At 31.1% G+C, this 17,146-nt stretch overlaps 1 protein-coding gene across 3 annotated transcripts in view; it reads right to left on the bottom strand.

Annotated features, from left to right (window-relative positions):
- The window catches only part of LOC118197875 (divergent protein kinase domain 2A-like), a 61,245-nt gene that overhangs the window by 10,202 nt on the left and 33,897 nt on the right, over positions 1-17,146 (bottom strand). For 2 of the 3 annotated variants that reach the window (XM_035369444.2, XM_035369438.2), the window contains exons 5-6: positions 15,779-15,911; positions 9,679-9,912 (exon numbers count right to left, since the gene is read on the bottom strand). In XM_035369444.2, the coding sequence (XP_035225335.1) occupies positions 9,679-9,912; positions 15,779-15,911 (367 nt within the window). Of the gene's footprint in view, positions 1-8,797; positions 8,973-9,678; positions 9,913-15,778; positions 15,912-17,146 lie in introns of all 3 variants that reach the window. The other variant, XR_004759673.2, reaches the window with a different exon arrangement.

Raw genomic sequence — 17,146 nt, 5'->3', positions numbered from 1 at the left:
TTTCGATTATGTCAAATAGAATTTAAGATATATATTTACTAATATGTAAAGGATATACAAAGCGAAAATATCTTTCGGAGTCCATTAAACAAAAAGTGGAATTGCTGCAAAAAATGGATAAAGGCATATCCTTTGTTTATCTAAACTTTAACGTTTGTTTATCTAAACTTTGTTTATCTTTAACGCCGCGGCGGCGTGAAATGAATTGGAAGTTGATCTGTCAGCACTATCCTTATCTTAAGAGCAGATGTTTTTATTTTATTTGGCTTATAATTGCTTACTCAATACAGTATTTCATCTCGTCTTTGATATGATTTAAATCAAATGCCTCGTCATTATAATTCGCTTCTGATAGCGAAGAAAGTAACAGAGGTTATTGAAAACGAAAAAATTTCGGTTGACAAATTAGTCGGTATTCTCGACACAGCAATTATAGGACTTGAACAGCGGAACTTTGTAACTGAACAAGAAATCATGTCTGTTTATAGAATTAAAGAGAATGTATTATAACATAAAAAACGAAGCAACGAAGCAACTTAAACAACTTACATTGAAAGAAATGTTTAATAAAGTAAACAAATAAATATTAAGCTTTTCTTTGTAAATTTTGATACCCTTTAGATCATAATTGTTCTTTATTTCGTAAATTACGGTTTCATATTTTTAATTTTATAATTTCTGCATGCCATTTTACCAGATTTAAACTGATAATCTATAATCCGGAAAAATCGATAATCCGGAATCGCCGAAATCCCGACGAGTCCGGATTAACGACTTTTGACTGTAGTACAAAAAGTTAGCTAAAAGTATCCTCACTCCTTTGAATCTGCTCAGCATTAAAAACTATGCAGTTTTAAAATAAAATGATTTATGTAAGTTATCAAGTTGGTTATTAGAAGATATAAAGGAATTAAATTGAGCCTTAAAACTATGCCATTCTTCACCTTTACCAGAAAACTGGAAGGAGAATATCAGGCAGTGTCAATTTCACATTATTATCAATTGAGTAAGTACTTCAAATATGATTTTGATTAAATTTGTTAATGAGAATGCATGCAAACATACATTTAAACTTCCAAAGCTTGAATTATTTTAAATGGTATACATTTATTGAATATGATTTAAAGCACCTTATTTTTGACAAAGACAGTACCACAGCCATCAGCTTACTTATGACAAATACGAGGACCTAAGCTCCAGTTAAACCACATGTAGTTCATTACCACATTAATACGAAGAAACAGAAAGACTGACTGAATCGCAAATTAATGAGGAACTGATGAAAATTCCAAAGCTGGCACATTGTCTACAATTAGCTTCCAAGGCATAAACAGTTATGATTTTTTGATAATCATTATTGTTTAATCATAATTATTAATAATAATTAATCATAATCATTTGGTCAATCATAACAAGAGTATGTCCACTGCATTTAGTCAATACAGACATTTAACAAACAGGACATTTAGCTGACAAGACACTTAGCCAACAGCCCATTTAACTGACAACATACAGTCAAAAGTCTTTAATCCAGACTCGTCGGGACTTCGGCGATTCCGGATTATCGATTTTTCCGGATTATAGATGATAAGTTTAAATCTGGTAAGATGGCATGCAGAAATTATAAAATTAAAAATATGAAACCGTAATTTATAAAATAATGAGTAATTATGATCTAAAGGGTATCAAAATTAACAAAAAAAGAAGCTTAATATTTACTTGTTTACTTTATTAAACATTTCTTTCAATGCGCACATGCGTAAAGCATACATTACGCATAGCCGAAATTAGAAAATTGCAACCAGAAAACTATTTGATTTGTATTCGTGATATTTATAATGACGAGGAATTTGATTTAAATAATATCAAAGACAGAGTACATCGAGATAAAATACTACATTTAGTAAGGAATTATAAGCTGAATAAAATAAAAACATCTGCCCTGAAGATAACGATAGTGTTGACAGATCAACTTCCAGTTCATTGCGCGCCGCCAAGTTCCCCCTCCCCCCCCCTTCCGCGCAGAGCAGCGTGAAATTGATAAACAGATTTCGGAACGGTTAGATAAACAAAGGATATGTCTTTATCCATTTTTTGTAGCAATTCCACTTTTTGTTTGATGGACATCGAAATATACTTTCGTTTTGTAGATCCTTTGGGAGCTCCAGCATCGGAAATTCTATTTGACATAATCGAAAGTTCAAGCTTACTTTTATAAAATTGCTCTTACAGTCTGCAAAAAATAATAAGCCGGATCCAATTCGAAGATTAAGGAACAACGCAATCATCAACATTAACTGAAATAGATAATTAGATAATTTTAGCTTATACTGTCCGTTATACATTAAACGCGCACGCGAAATCATATTCTGCGCATGCTTCAACGCGGCGCATGCGCAGAAAGATTTTAGCTTTGAGGTCCGGATTATAGATCATTCCGGATTATGGGTGTCCGAATTAACGACTTTTGACTGTATTTAGCTGATTGCAAATTTAGCTGAAATGCACACAATTACATAAAAACATGTGGCAACGAATAAAATCTGACTATATTTATCTGACAAAAGGTCATTTCCAGGGTACACAACAAAAAGATTTATAGATAAGTAACACTTTTGGTCTTTATTTAATGATGTAACAGTACAAATTTTAAAATTAGAGAGAAAAGCAAACTGAGGTTGGCACAGATAATGCAGTCTCAAATTATAATAAACACAACAGACACAGAAGTTTAGTCTAAATACACACTACCATTTCTTCATAACTTTAATCTTAATTACACTTGCTCCTGAAATTCCTTTTAAAGAATGCATTCCTTTTACCTTTCAAAATTTAGCTTTCAATATATATAAAACAGCAAATTTAAAAGCAAATTTTTATTTTAAAACAAATTATCCCAGTATCATTTCTGTTAAATGCTGCTAAAAATTAAATCACTAGACAAAAAGAAATTTAGCATTTGTTATTTTTGTATTTCCTTTCTCTGTATTTCTACTGGTTTCATGACTATTGGTTAATTTTTACATATTTATGAGGATTTTACATTTTTTGCTTTAGAATTTCTTTCATGTCTTTGTGGATTTGGTTCTAAATTTCTTTCTCTCTCTCTCTCTCTCTCTCTCTCTCTATATATATATATATATATATATATATATATATATATATATAAAGTTAGTTTTTAATAATATAGGTACTTATTTTTAAAAGAAAAAACAAACAATGCAATAAAACATTCAGAATTCTAACGAATATTAGGGTTTTCACTATACAGTCAAAAGTCGTTAATTTGGACACCCATAATCCGGAATGATCTATAATCCGGACCTCAAAGCTACAAACTTTCTGCGCATGCGTCGCGTTCACGCATGCGCACAGGCATTTACGAGAGCGCGTAAGACCCTTACAGCTGCGAATATGTTTGTGCGCATGCGCGTTTAATGTGTAACGGAGTTATACGCTAAGCTAAAGTTATCTAATTCAGTTAATGTTGCAGATTGTGATGTTCCTTAATCTTCGAAATGGATCATCCGGCTTATTATTTTTTGCTGTTAGAGCAATTTTATAAAAGTAAGCTTGAACTTTCGATTATGTCAAATAGAATTTCCAATATATATTTACTACAAAGCGAAAGTATGTTTTGAAATCCGAAATCTGTTTATCAATTTCACGCTGCTCTGCGGCAGAGGGGGGGGCAGAAACGTCATTATTAGATTATGATAGATTAGAAAGATTATGTCAAATAGAATTTCCGATATATATTTACTAATATGTAATTTGTATCTACGCCGCGGAATTAATCTGTTTATCAATTTCACGCCGCGGATTGGAAGTTGATCTGTCAGCACTATCCTTATCTTCAGGGCAGATGTTTTTATTTTATTTGGTTTATAATTCCATACTAAGTGTAGTATTTCATTTCGATGTACTCCGTCTTTGATATGATTTAAATCAAGTTCCTCGTCATTATAATTCGCTTCCGATAGTGATGAAAGTGACCCAGAGGTTATTGAAAACGAAAACATTTCGATTGACAAATTAGTCGGTATTCTCAACACAGCAATTATAGGACTTGAACAGCGGAACTTTGTAACTAAACAAGAAATTATGTCTGTTTAATAGAATTAAAGAGAAAGTATTATCACATGAAACGAAGCAACTTACATTGAAAGAAATGTTTAATAAAGTAAACAAATAAATATTAAGCTTTTTCTTTTTGTAAATTTTGATACCCTTTAGATCATAATTGTTCTTTATTTCATTAATTACGGTTTCATATTTTTAATTTTGTAATTTCTGCATGCCATCTTACCAGATTTAAACTGATGATCTATAATCCGGAAAAATCGATAATCCGGAATCGCCGAAGTCCCGACGAGTCCGGATTAACGACTTTTGACTGTATTAGAATGTTACTAAATCGCATACTAGAGTTTTGAGAAAAATAAATGCCACAGTTAGCTAAACAGTAAGATTGGAAAATAGCCTCCTATACCAAATTTTGAAAGATCTAGCACATATGTAAATTGAAAAAAATTTAATGCATTGAAAAATAACTGATAAACAAAATCCTACAAACAGTTTAATATTCCAAAACAATTTCTACCTGAGCAATATTGAAAATTATACATTTGTTATGAAATCACAGTAAAAAAGAGTTATATTCTTTAAAAGAAATTTTTTAAAACTTATAGTAATGTTCTTTAGAAATTTTGCTGGAAGTTTAAAAATAATTACCTTAAAATTTGGTACTATAGGGTATAAATTACTATTGTGAAAGTACCAGATGTGTTTATTACAAATGAAGATGAGCGTAAGAATAGCTTTCATTTGATGGCATATTTTTTAAAGTAATATTCTAAAAATTAAGAAACAAAGTTTCATCAGTGCTAATAAGAATTTTCTTTCGTGATTTAATTCTAGAATATGCACTGCAGGCACCTTGAAAGAGTTTGAAATTCTGAATGTTCCTGTACTTACTACTAAACCACTGAAAAGGTAATGGCTGGCTGGATTTGTAGCAGACACTGTAAAACTTTACCCACCCTGCTACCATTGGATTAAAGAAAGACACAGAAAGTAAAGGTGAAGCTTATTAGTCTTGCATTTTAAGGAAAGTCTAATGCTTTGGGAAAATGCAAGCTAAGAAACACACCATGTTGAATACCTGAGGCAAAGTTTTCTTCCCCATCAGCTTTACTGTACCTTTTACAATCAGAATCAAAATTTTACTACAGTCACTTTAGGAAAAGGGAAGTGATTGGGATGAACATTTACCTAATGATTTGCAGTCACAATGAAAGGAGTGGTGCACAAAAAACAATTACCAACAATATTTAGCCATCAACAGAAGCTACTGAAAAGAATTTTAATCTAAAGAAATATATGTGCACAAATTTTGCAGTGCTAATTTAAGAGATATAAAAGTAGCTTACTTCAAAACTAGATTCAGAACAGGCTGGAATACAAGTTCCATTTTAGCTAAGTCTAGATTAGCACCAATTAAATGAATAATACTTCCACAACTGGAGCTTCTGGAAGCTCTAATAGGAATAAAAAAGGGGGGAATATACCTTGCCTATATAATACATTTCTTAAACCTACTGATTCACAAATATGATTGGACTGAATCAGGGGCTGTGCTCGATAGTGGAAGCAATTCATCTCCAATTGTGCATTCTTTGAAGCAATTTTATGTGGCCTGCAGACATTTCAAAAATGTAATTTTTGCAAAAACGGTGCTAGAAAGATTTTAGTTATTTGAAACATGAGAAATAACATTACGTTCATTTAAAACAAACATGAATAGCACATCAGAAAGTATGTCAATGGAGCTAGTAAATTTACAATGTAATATAAATCTCATTCAGATTTGAAGATATAAATCAGATCAACTTTCTTTTGCACTTGTCAAAAAATAAATAAATTGAGTTATGAATTTTTGCACATAATTGCTTAATTTAAGAATATATTAACTCCCCCCCACAGTTGAAAATTAATAAGAAAACAATCCAACTGAAGGATGAGCATCTACATTGCCTGATGACAATAATTTGTAGTAATTTCTCTCCGATGCTTATTGAAAAACTTTATTGATCAAAATGCTATCAAGTATCAAGGTGTAGTAAGATATAAAGAAGTTTATAATTATTTACCTTTTTTATTTATAAATTGCAGAAAAATATAATAAATATAAGAAACAGGCTAAATTGTTAATTATTCTTAAGTTCTGGTAAATTTTCTTTGAAAACTTTTCATGATTTGTTTACTTTTAGTTTAAATTAAAGTAAATTGTTTAAGGATTACTTAAACTCACCAGAAGCATCTGAAAGAAATGCCAGACTAGGAATTCAATATATAGTTGTTAATCTATTTGATTTACAAAGTGTAACCAATAAAAATGTCTTACAGGTAACAAACTTTAGATTTCAGACAAAAAATAAATATAAATTTGAATTTTTTTCATTTGCAGTATTATTTTCAATATTGTTTATGTATGTTTTGATAAATATTTAGCGAGCAAAATTTTTAATTAGTTAAATTTTTTTAATTTGATGATCAAATTTTCATTTTATTAAAAAAAATAGTCTAGTTTTCCAATTGTGCATTCGGCCCATATGTATCTGAGTTTGAGACAACTGACCTACATACCAATGCAATTTAAAAGTGCTCATTATGTAATACCTATCAATGTAGCACATGAATTTAAGACTGGTGATGCTGTGTTAATACCAGATGAAAAGTTATCATACGTGAAGATTAGGGAAGGTTGCAAAAATTCACATAGGATGAAAATGATAAGGTACACAGGAGAATGACATCAAATGCAACATTAAAGAGACTGCAACTACTTCGTTATTTGTAAAGGTTACCTTAGTTTAATTTCTTATTAATTGCTCCAGTTTCTAATGAAATCCTTCCTGAGGAAGGGTGTAGCAGAATATTTATGTAAATATCCTTACCAGCTTGGCACAGCAGGATCACATGCTATGCACACCTGAAAGATTTTAAAATATTCTTGTATTCACTACTGAACAACCTAGGGTGATGGTTGGTTACTGATTGAAGTGTTGTTGCTACATCTTGTTACTGCCTTTTACTTTGCATCTCCAAGCAGGTGATGTTACTATAGATTACTGTCTGCTGAGAAGTTTTTCAAATACATAAGCAAATGAATAGTTTACAATTCCCTCTCTCTAAAATCTTTCTCATTTATTACTTTCCTAATTTATATCATAGAAATCAATAGGACATGTCAATGGCATCTGAATATGCATTCTGGTTGTACTTTGTTTATAATAGATATATATGTGTGTGTGTGTGTGTGTGTAAGATAAAAAAATATATAAATCAAAATTATAATTTAAATTAAAGGTAAACTATTTAGTTCTCTCTCTCGGTTCTAAAAATCATAATAACTTTCTTGATTGCATCATTTCTAGATCACTCGATTCCGCATGGCCTGCACAGTGCTGATGATGTAATAATTGGGAACTGAAACTTTAAACCAAAATTCTGTTTGTGTGCTTCCATCTTGCATAACTATGTACTTCAGCTTCACTCTCTACCCTGCTAGGTTATCATTCACTGTCTAGCTTGCAATTGCAATAATATCAAAAATGTAAATGTTCTGTGAATAGGCACAATTAGAGTGCCAAGTGATTGTGTCCAGAAAAGTCAACTGCAAATAAAAATGGAATTAAAAATGCCTTGACTACCAGATTTCTTAGATATTACCAAGTCAACATATTACCATACTACGCAATCAGAAATCTTCCTCTTCAATATGGATCTAAGTAAGCATCAACACTGCTCCAGTTTTTCCTTGATTTTTATTGATATATATATATATATATATTAAACTATATTGCCTATTATATATATATATTGTATTGCCTCTTTTAAAGCATAAACTGTATTGCCTTTTTTAAAGCATAAACTGTATTGCCTCTTTTAAAGCAGAACTGTAAATGTACTGACTGCTTATTGGAATTTACAGTTCAAAAGTATCAACAATAAATATCTCAGAACTATGATATAACATTTAAATCCCTGGTTAGATTACTGCTTGGATATGTAAATTAAATAACAGTTTTCTATATATACTACTTTATTCAATTCAATTATGCGACAAAGTATTACTCCAATTCATACTATCTCGCACTATGCAAGAACTAATAATTAAATTTATTTTACTTAAAGCAAATAGGAAAAATGTATATTCAAGTTTCTTAAATTCTCAAACTTCGCAGTCTGGCTCTTAAAAATTGATGGATCCATACTTTAATAGTTTATATATCAATAACATTAAAAAGAACTGAATTCCTCTTAGAAAATTCTCCAGAAAGACATTTTCCTTTTCAACCTCTTCACATGGGCTATAAAGGCTATTTTTATGCATTCAGGCAATTTGATCAACTATTCAATCAGCAAGTAACAGGAAAACTAATTGACAGATCTGCCATTTTCTACTCTGAATTAGGTCAAACATTTTAAACACCCATATTGAACAAAATTTCTTTAAACCTTATTTAATGTGGCGAATATGCAGGATATATATGTCACCACTCCCTGGAAAAGGTTAAATCAGCCCACCTTAAGAGTTATTTTTAAAATTAGGCAGGAAACAATTTGTATATAATATACAAGGCTAAAGTTCATCCACAGCCCAAAATAAAATGTGGTTTTAACTTATTTTATTATTTGTCATTAATTTAACTACAATAAATTATTTTTTGTCATCTTTTTACATGAATACACTGAAAATAAAAAATTTATCTTCTATGTGACATATACATACATGTGGGCTTCCACCAGTGTGGACTTTCATCAATGGGTGCTTTAATTCCATCCATGTGGATATTTGTTATGTGGGCAATCTTGACAATGTTTTTTTAATATGCATATCTGGGCTTTAATCATGTGCACCTTTGTCCGGTGCACTTTTATTTAAAACAAGGCATTGGCATGGTATGCTAAAAAAACGTACAAAAATGAAAATCAAAAATGGGATCTCCAAAAATCAAAAAACAAATTTCACCAATATATGGGAAAATGTTTCAAAGTTGAACTTACTAAGAATCTGAGCAATTCTGTAATTAGAGTCGTCAGATTACATTCAAGAAAGATTAAAAGTTGACCCAAATTTTACTAAAAAACTGTCACATGCTTTTGTCTAGATGTGTACTGCTAGCTAAACATACAGTCAGCTAAATGTCTATGTTGGGTAAATATCCTGTTAGTTAAGTGTTCCTCTTGTCTAAATGTCCTATCAGCTACATGCCTTAAGTGTACACAAATGAACAAGAATAAGCAAGATATCATAAAGAATAACTTAATTTAAAACATTATATAAAAGTTTTTGATAATCCATGGAGTATTAAAACTCTACGACTTTTTTAAAACTCAAAAAATTCAAATTATTTATTAAATCACCTTAAAAAATTTGGTGGAATTTGAATGGTCACATATCAAAGACCACATTCAATAAGAATAACTCTAGTGATAAAATCTTGCTGGATGCATTTACTTTTTTAATAGCATCATATTAATAAGTTTTACATCACCCTAAAATTAATAAACTATACCACACTACTAGAAGTATATCAAAATGCAGTACTACATGTACATAAAAATGTCAAAAGCAAACTATCAATGAAAAATCAGAACTGCATTCATTACCTGGATTTTCTTGCTTCCTATGAATGCGATAGCCATCAAAATTAAAAAATCCTTCAGCTCTATGTTCAGCTATGTTTGATAAGACTTGCTTACAAACAACAGCATACATTAATAATCCGTATTCAGATATAAAATTGCATGAAGAATTATTTGGATAATAAAGTAACTCTAAAGTAATCTTTTGGAAACACACTTCATTACATAAGCCCGTATGTGATGAAAGCTTGAATGAATCTGAAAAAAGGAAATATAACAAAGGTAAATATACAATTTTTATATGAATAAATTTACTGTGAGAAAGATAAGCATATAATTTATTAATAAATCAATACTGTTTGTATATATTTCTTATTCCTACAAAAAATTTTAGAAATCTGTTCAAAAATGAGAACTCGTACAAGATGTCAACTAAGGTATTACAAACCTTGGTTGGCTATATCTTTGTACTGCCAATTTTGTGCTGGCATTAAGTGAAAAAGGGCAGTTGCTAATTTGGAACAAATCTTAAAGAACCATATCCCAGTTTAATAAAATGGACAGGGTTTCCTAAGCTTACAGTAACACACTGTAACATATATCAAATTAGCAAAGTGCCTCAATTTAGGCACTTGGCACTTCTGCCAAAAAATTATAATATTTAAAAGTTAAATACCTAATATTAATCAATACTAGCGAGGATTAAAGTGTTTTTCCCATTTTCATTTCTGCAAAGTCCTCTCCCAGCTTTACTACTTTATCAGGAAGCAGTGATGACACGTTTAAAAAGAGTGATTTCAGAAAATGCTAGACACTACATCAATCATAAACTACCGTACCTCATGCAGCATAGCAATGAAAGAAGCTTATTATGCATTTGATGACTACTCTAACACTTACATTCAATCAAAAGGACTCAGCTGAGTACTCTGCAAGGCAATTCCTGGAAATGATATTTACCAATATACCTGACAACCAACTGGTATAGTGGTTAGCATCACGGGCTACCGTGCCGGAAGGGCCTGGGTTGGAATCCTGGGGAAGGCATGGATGTTTGTAAATGTATAGTGTCAGTGTGGCATGGCGGTACTCTAAATATGTGGCAAGCTGAAATTCCTCTCGTGTGGTTTGTTGGAAAGGGTGTGGGGTGGGAGACTCAGACCTGTCCCTCCAGCGTGCTCTCCATCAAAACCAGAAGCAGAACTGAGCTAAATCCCACTGTCCTTTGTAAGATGCTCAAAGCTGCTGCCAATGACATGCGTATCTTGCACTCCTCGACACGAGGAATTTCATGGGTTTGGGCTGATGTTACTGTGAGGCAAGTGAGCATAAATAACGACGACAAATATACCCAGACGGGACAGTGGTTAGTGACTCTGACTGTTTGTTTCCTTTTCAACTTATTACTTTATAGTATTAAGTTTCTGGTGTTCGATTACAATTATAAATTTATTCATTTTATTTGGATTATTATTGCAACTAAATTAGCAGCTTTTAGCACATTGTTTATTATTATTTATTATTATTTTAAGTTGTTTATTATTATTTTAAGTTATTTTAAGCTTATTATGTTTAATTTTTTAACATATAAATACACTCATATGTATATACACTCCGAGGTCACTGTGGCCAGTTATTTGGGTCACAATCCCCTAAGCATAATTTAAACAGTCTTTAATTAGCTTTTTTAGTCAATATTTTTTCATCAAATATATTTTCATTAATTAATTTGGTTTATTAGTTCTTGTGTAGTTTTATCACTACACAAGAACTAATAAGACTGTTAAGTTCAATAATTTATCAATATCGTACTGTTATGTTAATCAACAGCCACCTCAAACGGGGAACTGGTATCTGTATTTATACATGATTAGCACACCTTAAAATACTTTGTGATTCATAATTCTCTTCTATTTTTCCTACCCACAAACTGATGAACACAAAACACATTACACAAAATTATTGCATTTACATTTAAGGAATATACACTAATTGTAATACTGTATGCACATTTTCAATACATACAACAGCTATCTTAATTATTGAATATATTATTGAAATGACATCAAATGAGGCATGTATAGTGGTTAGTTGACAAAAACTTTGCATACCTAATCCTAAAGAATAACATCAAAATATTTCAGCTTACTCAAGTTCCTAAATTGAAACACAGACACTCTAGCAACTGAAAATAACCAATAAAGCATCTACCTATATATCAATGAAAAGTTTTCATTATACTATGTTCCAATTTGACTTAAGCTCTTGAGGGTTTCTTTTGAAACAGCTAATGGTAAATAACTTTTATCATATCATAGGCTATGCATAATCATGGAGTTATAAATAGGCAGTAGTTAGAAAATTTGCCTCTTTGATCAAAGTACCCAATTTTAAAATGGCTTTCAAATAGTAAATTTCAAGTTATACTTCCACAATTTCGATATTATTGTTAGAATCATTACATTTCTAGAAAACAGAACATCAACAACTGCATTTAATAACTTTTTAAAAAATCAGAAAATTGTTTCAAAAAGTTTTTTACTCTAAAACTGTAAACAGAAAATTAGTAACAATTTTATTATGAAAGAAACAAGACTAGGAATAAGAAACAGTGTTTCAGTTTAAAAGTTTTAAGGTACCATAAAACAATATCATTCTGTCATTGTCAGAAGCACAAGATGCTACAGGAGATTGACTGGATGATTAAAACACAGAGAACATGAGCAAACATAAAAATACGACAAGAGTTAAAAAGCAAGTTTAATCACAAAGAATTTATTAAAATGGCCATACAAAACATCAGCTGCAAAAAGACAATTGCAAATAGAATGGATTGGCAGACTTCTTGAACAAATCAAACACATCACACGCAGCTCCAACATCAACCAAAATCTGAAAACAAATTTTGTATCAGATTCAAGGAAAGTCTTACAGATGAAGCTCTTGAGAAACCCAGAGGAAATTAAATCGAGACACAGCTGATCAGGTAATCAAAAAACAACTTAGCTCAATCCAATGGCCTGGAAATGGGACACCTAATCTTTTAGCCCAAAGGGCCAATTTGCCCAGAAGGGCTATTAATTTCATTTTGGCATTTTGCATTGATTCACTATAAACGGCGAATCACTTGTTAAATTGTTGCCACCAAATATTAGAGCCCTGTATTATATTTAAAGAAATGAAATAATGAAGAACCTGCATAAATCTATATATGTTTCTCACACTGTGATAAAGCAACGATACCTAGAGCCATCACATTTTGAATAATGTATGTCTCCACCCGAATATGGGAATCTGGAAGTCCAAAGTTGGAATTTGTTTTATTATCTATTTCACATTTTGTAAAGCATTTATGAGTTTTTAATTAAGAAACCCAACGATTTCAAAGCGAGCAATGGCAACATTACATAGGGGGGAAAAAAACATTTTTATCTGCAGCTTGCGAGACTATTTTGGAAATTCTAAAGTTAAATATTTTTGTTATATTGCTGTTGAATAGTTTAAGTGCAAAGAACATGATACTTAATAAATAAAGGTAACACACAGAATGCTAAAAAAAGTAATCTGCGTAATATAAAATCTCAAAGCTTTCAGATTTTTTTTTTTAAACATTTTAATGAAATGGACTGATGCAGCAGGAACACGTACATTGTCAGTTGGCTGCTGAAATATTCTCCAGCAATTCTGATCAAACATTTTGCAGAAAAATATAACAATTTCCCTTGTCAAGGTGTTCATATCTGCTTTCTCACCATTTGTGCACTAAGCCATCACCTCTGAAGTAGAAGCTGTGATGCATTTATGTTTAATGAACTGCTAACTGCTTGCAAGCAAGCATTCTCTACTGCCTTTCCACTTCATTTCTGACTATGCATTCTATTATAAAAAATTGTTTCTGGTGCATTCTACCACCTTTCAAATTTTGTTCCATCTTCGCTGCAAGAGAAAATACATATTAATTCTAATAAATAATTAAATCTTTTAACATCATTGTACTGTCAAATGTATAAAGCATTATCGTTTTTAGCTTATTATGGTCGCCCTATGCTTTTGTTATTTGCGATATAAAATTATAGATAAATTCCATAAATAGAATTATTTAATATATTATTCCTATTAAGCTATATGATAAATTATTTTTCTCCTTTTAGTGCATTATCATAACCATTTTAAATAAAAACTATATGAAAAACCTTTTTTAATCATATTTTATTTTCTGCTTTTTAGTCTCAGTTGCACATCATCAATGATGAAATTTTTAACAGTAAATTTTATGAAAAATATGAAATAAACAAAATACCTGAACATCATTCAACGAATGAAGAAATCACTTTAAACATTCAGTTTCAGAAACTGGATGTAATAACAAGCAATAAGTTACAAGAAGCACCTTACTTGAAACTAAAATGAAAAACAAATATTGCCAGTTTGTCATTAACTGCACCAAGATGACAAACTCAAAAGCAATTTTTCTGCAAGAAACACTATCTCTCAATACTTTTTAATCATTCTTGTATTAAAAAAAAAGCAAGAAGAATGTTTTGTAATCTGAAAATTTTAAAACTTTTATGTCAGATACATTTTAGGTGTTGAAATTTTAATATCACATGCGTTGAAATTTTAATATCATAAAGGTCAAACAGTCTTAAAAATCTGAGTGGCATTCAAAAGTTTACCAAAAATTCAGAAATTACGTATCATTTTTCATACAAGTTTCATTGAAAAAAAGAATTTCTGCTCTATTCAATGGTGCAAACAGTAAAATTCTGATATGCTGTGCTTGTTAAACAAAGATATGTGCAAAAAATCGTTCAAACATTAGCAAAAGAAAACTAATATAAAATTTTGGAAAAATCACTTCCACACTGCATTGTCATTTACATATAGTGTGTGTAAAAAATGTGAATTTGAGAGCTTATCAGGAATGAAGTTAAAATTGATGACCTAATTTCCCTCACAGTGAAGGACATAAGCATATAAGGTATTTTCTCATTGCTTTCCACTTGCCTTTGTTGTATAAATAGAAGCATGCTCAATATATATTCGGAAGGTCCAGAGTTTTAATATTAGTGAGGGCAAAGCAGATTTCTCACCTTGCCTGACTGTAAAGTTCTAGAAAAGACTACAAGTGGCACCCGAACTAAAAGGCCGTAGGCAATAATTCATCACCACCAGGATTTGATGATTCCGTCCCCTCATTCCCAGTCACCCTTTAAAAGGGCTAGTATATAAGGTATTTTCTCCATCCTTTCCACATGTCTTTGTGGTGTAACTGCAAGTGCGCTTGATGCGCATTCGGGAGATTCGGAGTTCAAGTCTCAGCTAGGGCATTGCACATTTTTCACATCTTCAGCATAAGAAAAACCTTATGACTCTACAAATTAACTAAACAAAAGCTTACAAAAAGTTCGAATACCTTGAAGATAAATTTGGAAATACTTCATTTGGAATAGATGCATAGCTTTGTGAACCAAAATCTGCTAAGGGGAAAATACAGCAAAAGAAAAAATATATTGCTGCATCAACTACTGGCTTATGTTTCTTGATTGCCATCTGGTAAGATACAAAGGAACTTCAGGAACGGTCAGTCCTGAAAACCACTCACACGAGTGAGTAAGACATTCAATAGAAAAGGTGCTACTGTAGCTAACCACCACCCTTCAAAGAGTTAAATTGTTAACTGCTAACAGCAAATAAATTTTCTATCCTTAACACGTCAGTATGTGATCGGGTGGCATCATCTACTAGTGAATCACGCAACAGCATGCACTGAGCTATATATGTTAACATATCATTTTCCTTGTTAGCCAGCTTCTGGTAAAATTTTAGATACCTACCTTGGAAGCAAATGTGTTAAAACAATTCCCTGCTTTCAATAAAGATTACTCAATATTTTTTTCAGATTAAACTGCTTGCCTATCAGGAATTTTCATAATCATTCCTCAGTACTATGACATAGCAAATCATTATTTATTAAAAGCCTTCAAACAAGTGGATATGAGTCAATTTTCCTTAGAAAGTCCTCCACGATGGCATCCTTCTCCTTAAACAGATAGCTCTTGTATGCTTTGTTAAAATCAAATAAACCAAACCAAACTTTAAAACAATAAATATGAATAAATACCTGTAGTAAATGAGGACTTGTCCAATATAACTATATTATCCAAATCCATAACTACTACTTCTCCCTCTTTAGTAACAAATATGCCATCAAGTGAAAACCCTAAATAAATGAAGTACCACTGGGGATCTTCTTCCTGTTATCAAACATCACAATAAGATTATCACAATGACAACATTTTAAGTCTGCTAAGCAGCATTAAAACAAAATCTAGGGCTAATCGAACGACGTGTTAATTATAACAGCTATTTTAAAAACTAAATAAACTGCATTAGAAGTTCCAACATATACACATAAGATTTACTGGTAAAGGCAAATCCATTGTAATAAAGGACAATAACTCAAACAAGATACCACATTTACTTGTGTTTTTCTCCCCCTCATGTATTTTTCCTCCTTACTTTTTTATAATATGATTCAAAAACTTATGATACATGGCACAAGTGTTCACAAGCTTGTAAGATCATACAGTGCTAGAGTAACTTCCCTTGAAGGAGATAAAGACACAGATGTAACTTTTGAAGGCAACCACAGCCAAAAATTTAAAGTAGAAACTTTTTTAACCACTGACTGGCTGTGTAATTTACAAATACAAAAACACAGTAAAAGGTATGAGGAGATATTTAAACATTTTGGGTTTTTTGAAAATATTTGTAATTTGGATGAGAACGAAATTAAAATAGCATGTGAGAAAATGTTGAAATTTTATGATAAAGATGTTCATGGGAAGGAACTTAATTTGGAATGTCAACATTTCAAATCATATCTAATCATTGATAGTGAAAAACTGATGGGGGGAAAACTAAGAGAAGACATGGAAAAAAAGGAAAATTAACAAAAAATATAATTTTACAAATTTCGATGACAATGAAGAACAGTCGTTGGATGAGGAGATTGGAATTGATATCAATGCACTCTATACATACATGTATAATGAAAGGCTTCCACAGTGTTCCCAGATATTGAAATAGTAATGAGAACTTTCTTGTTGATGATGATTATAAACACGAGTGGTAAGCATTCATTTTCAAAATGCAAAATGGTCAAAAATGAATTGATAAATTGTATGACTCAGTCTTGTTTGAATAATTTAAGTTTGACAAGTATGGAAAATGAAATACTATTAACAGTTGATTTTGAAGATATAATTAATGATTTTGAAAATTTAAAATGCAGAAAACGAATAATAAATAATAAAATTTTATTTTATTACGAATTGCTTTTATTAAACCTTACACTTAATGAAATGAGCAGATGGGGCCTACTTTTGCATACATTCCCAAGGCCTCAAGAAGTCTTAAGAGTCCCTGTCAGTGAAAGATCATGACAACAATTAAAATAAAAATTTGAAATGTGTCCCCCTCCCTCAAT

Source organism: Stegodyphus dumicola, chromosome X2 (genome assembly GCF_044657685.1).
Source record: "Stegodyphus dumicola isolate Sdum_Otavi_A_Nest chromosome X2, ASM4465768v1".
Taxonomy (NCBI): Eukaryota; Metazoa; Arthropoda; class Arachnida; order Araneae; family Eresidae; genus Stegodyphus; species Stegodyphus dumicola.
This window is presented reverse-complemented; position numbering and strand designations above follow the sequence as displayed.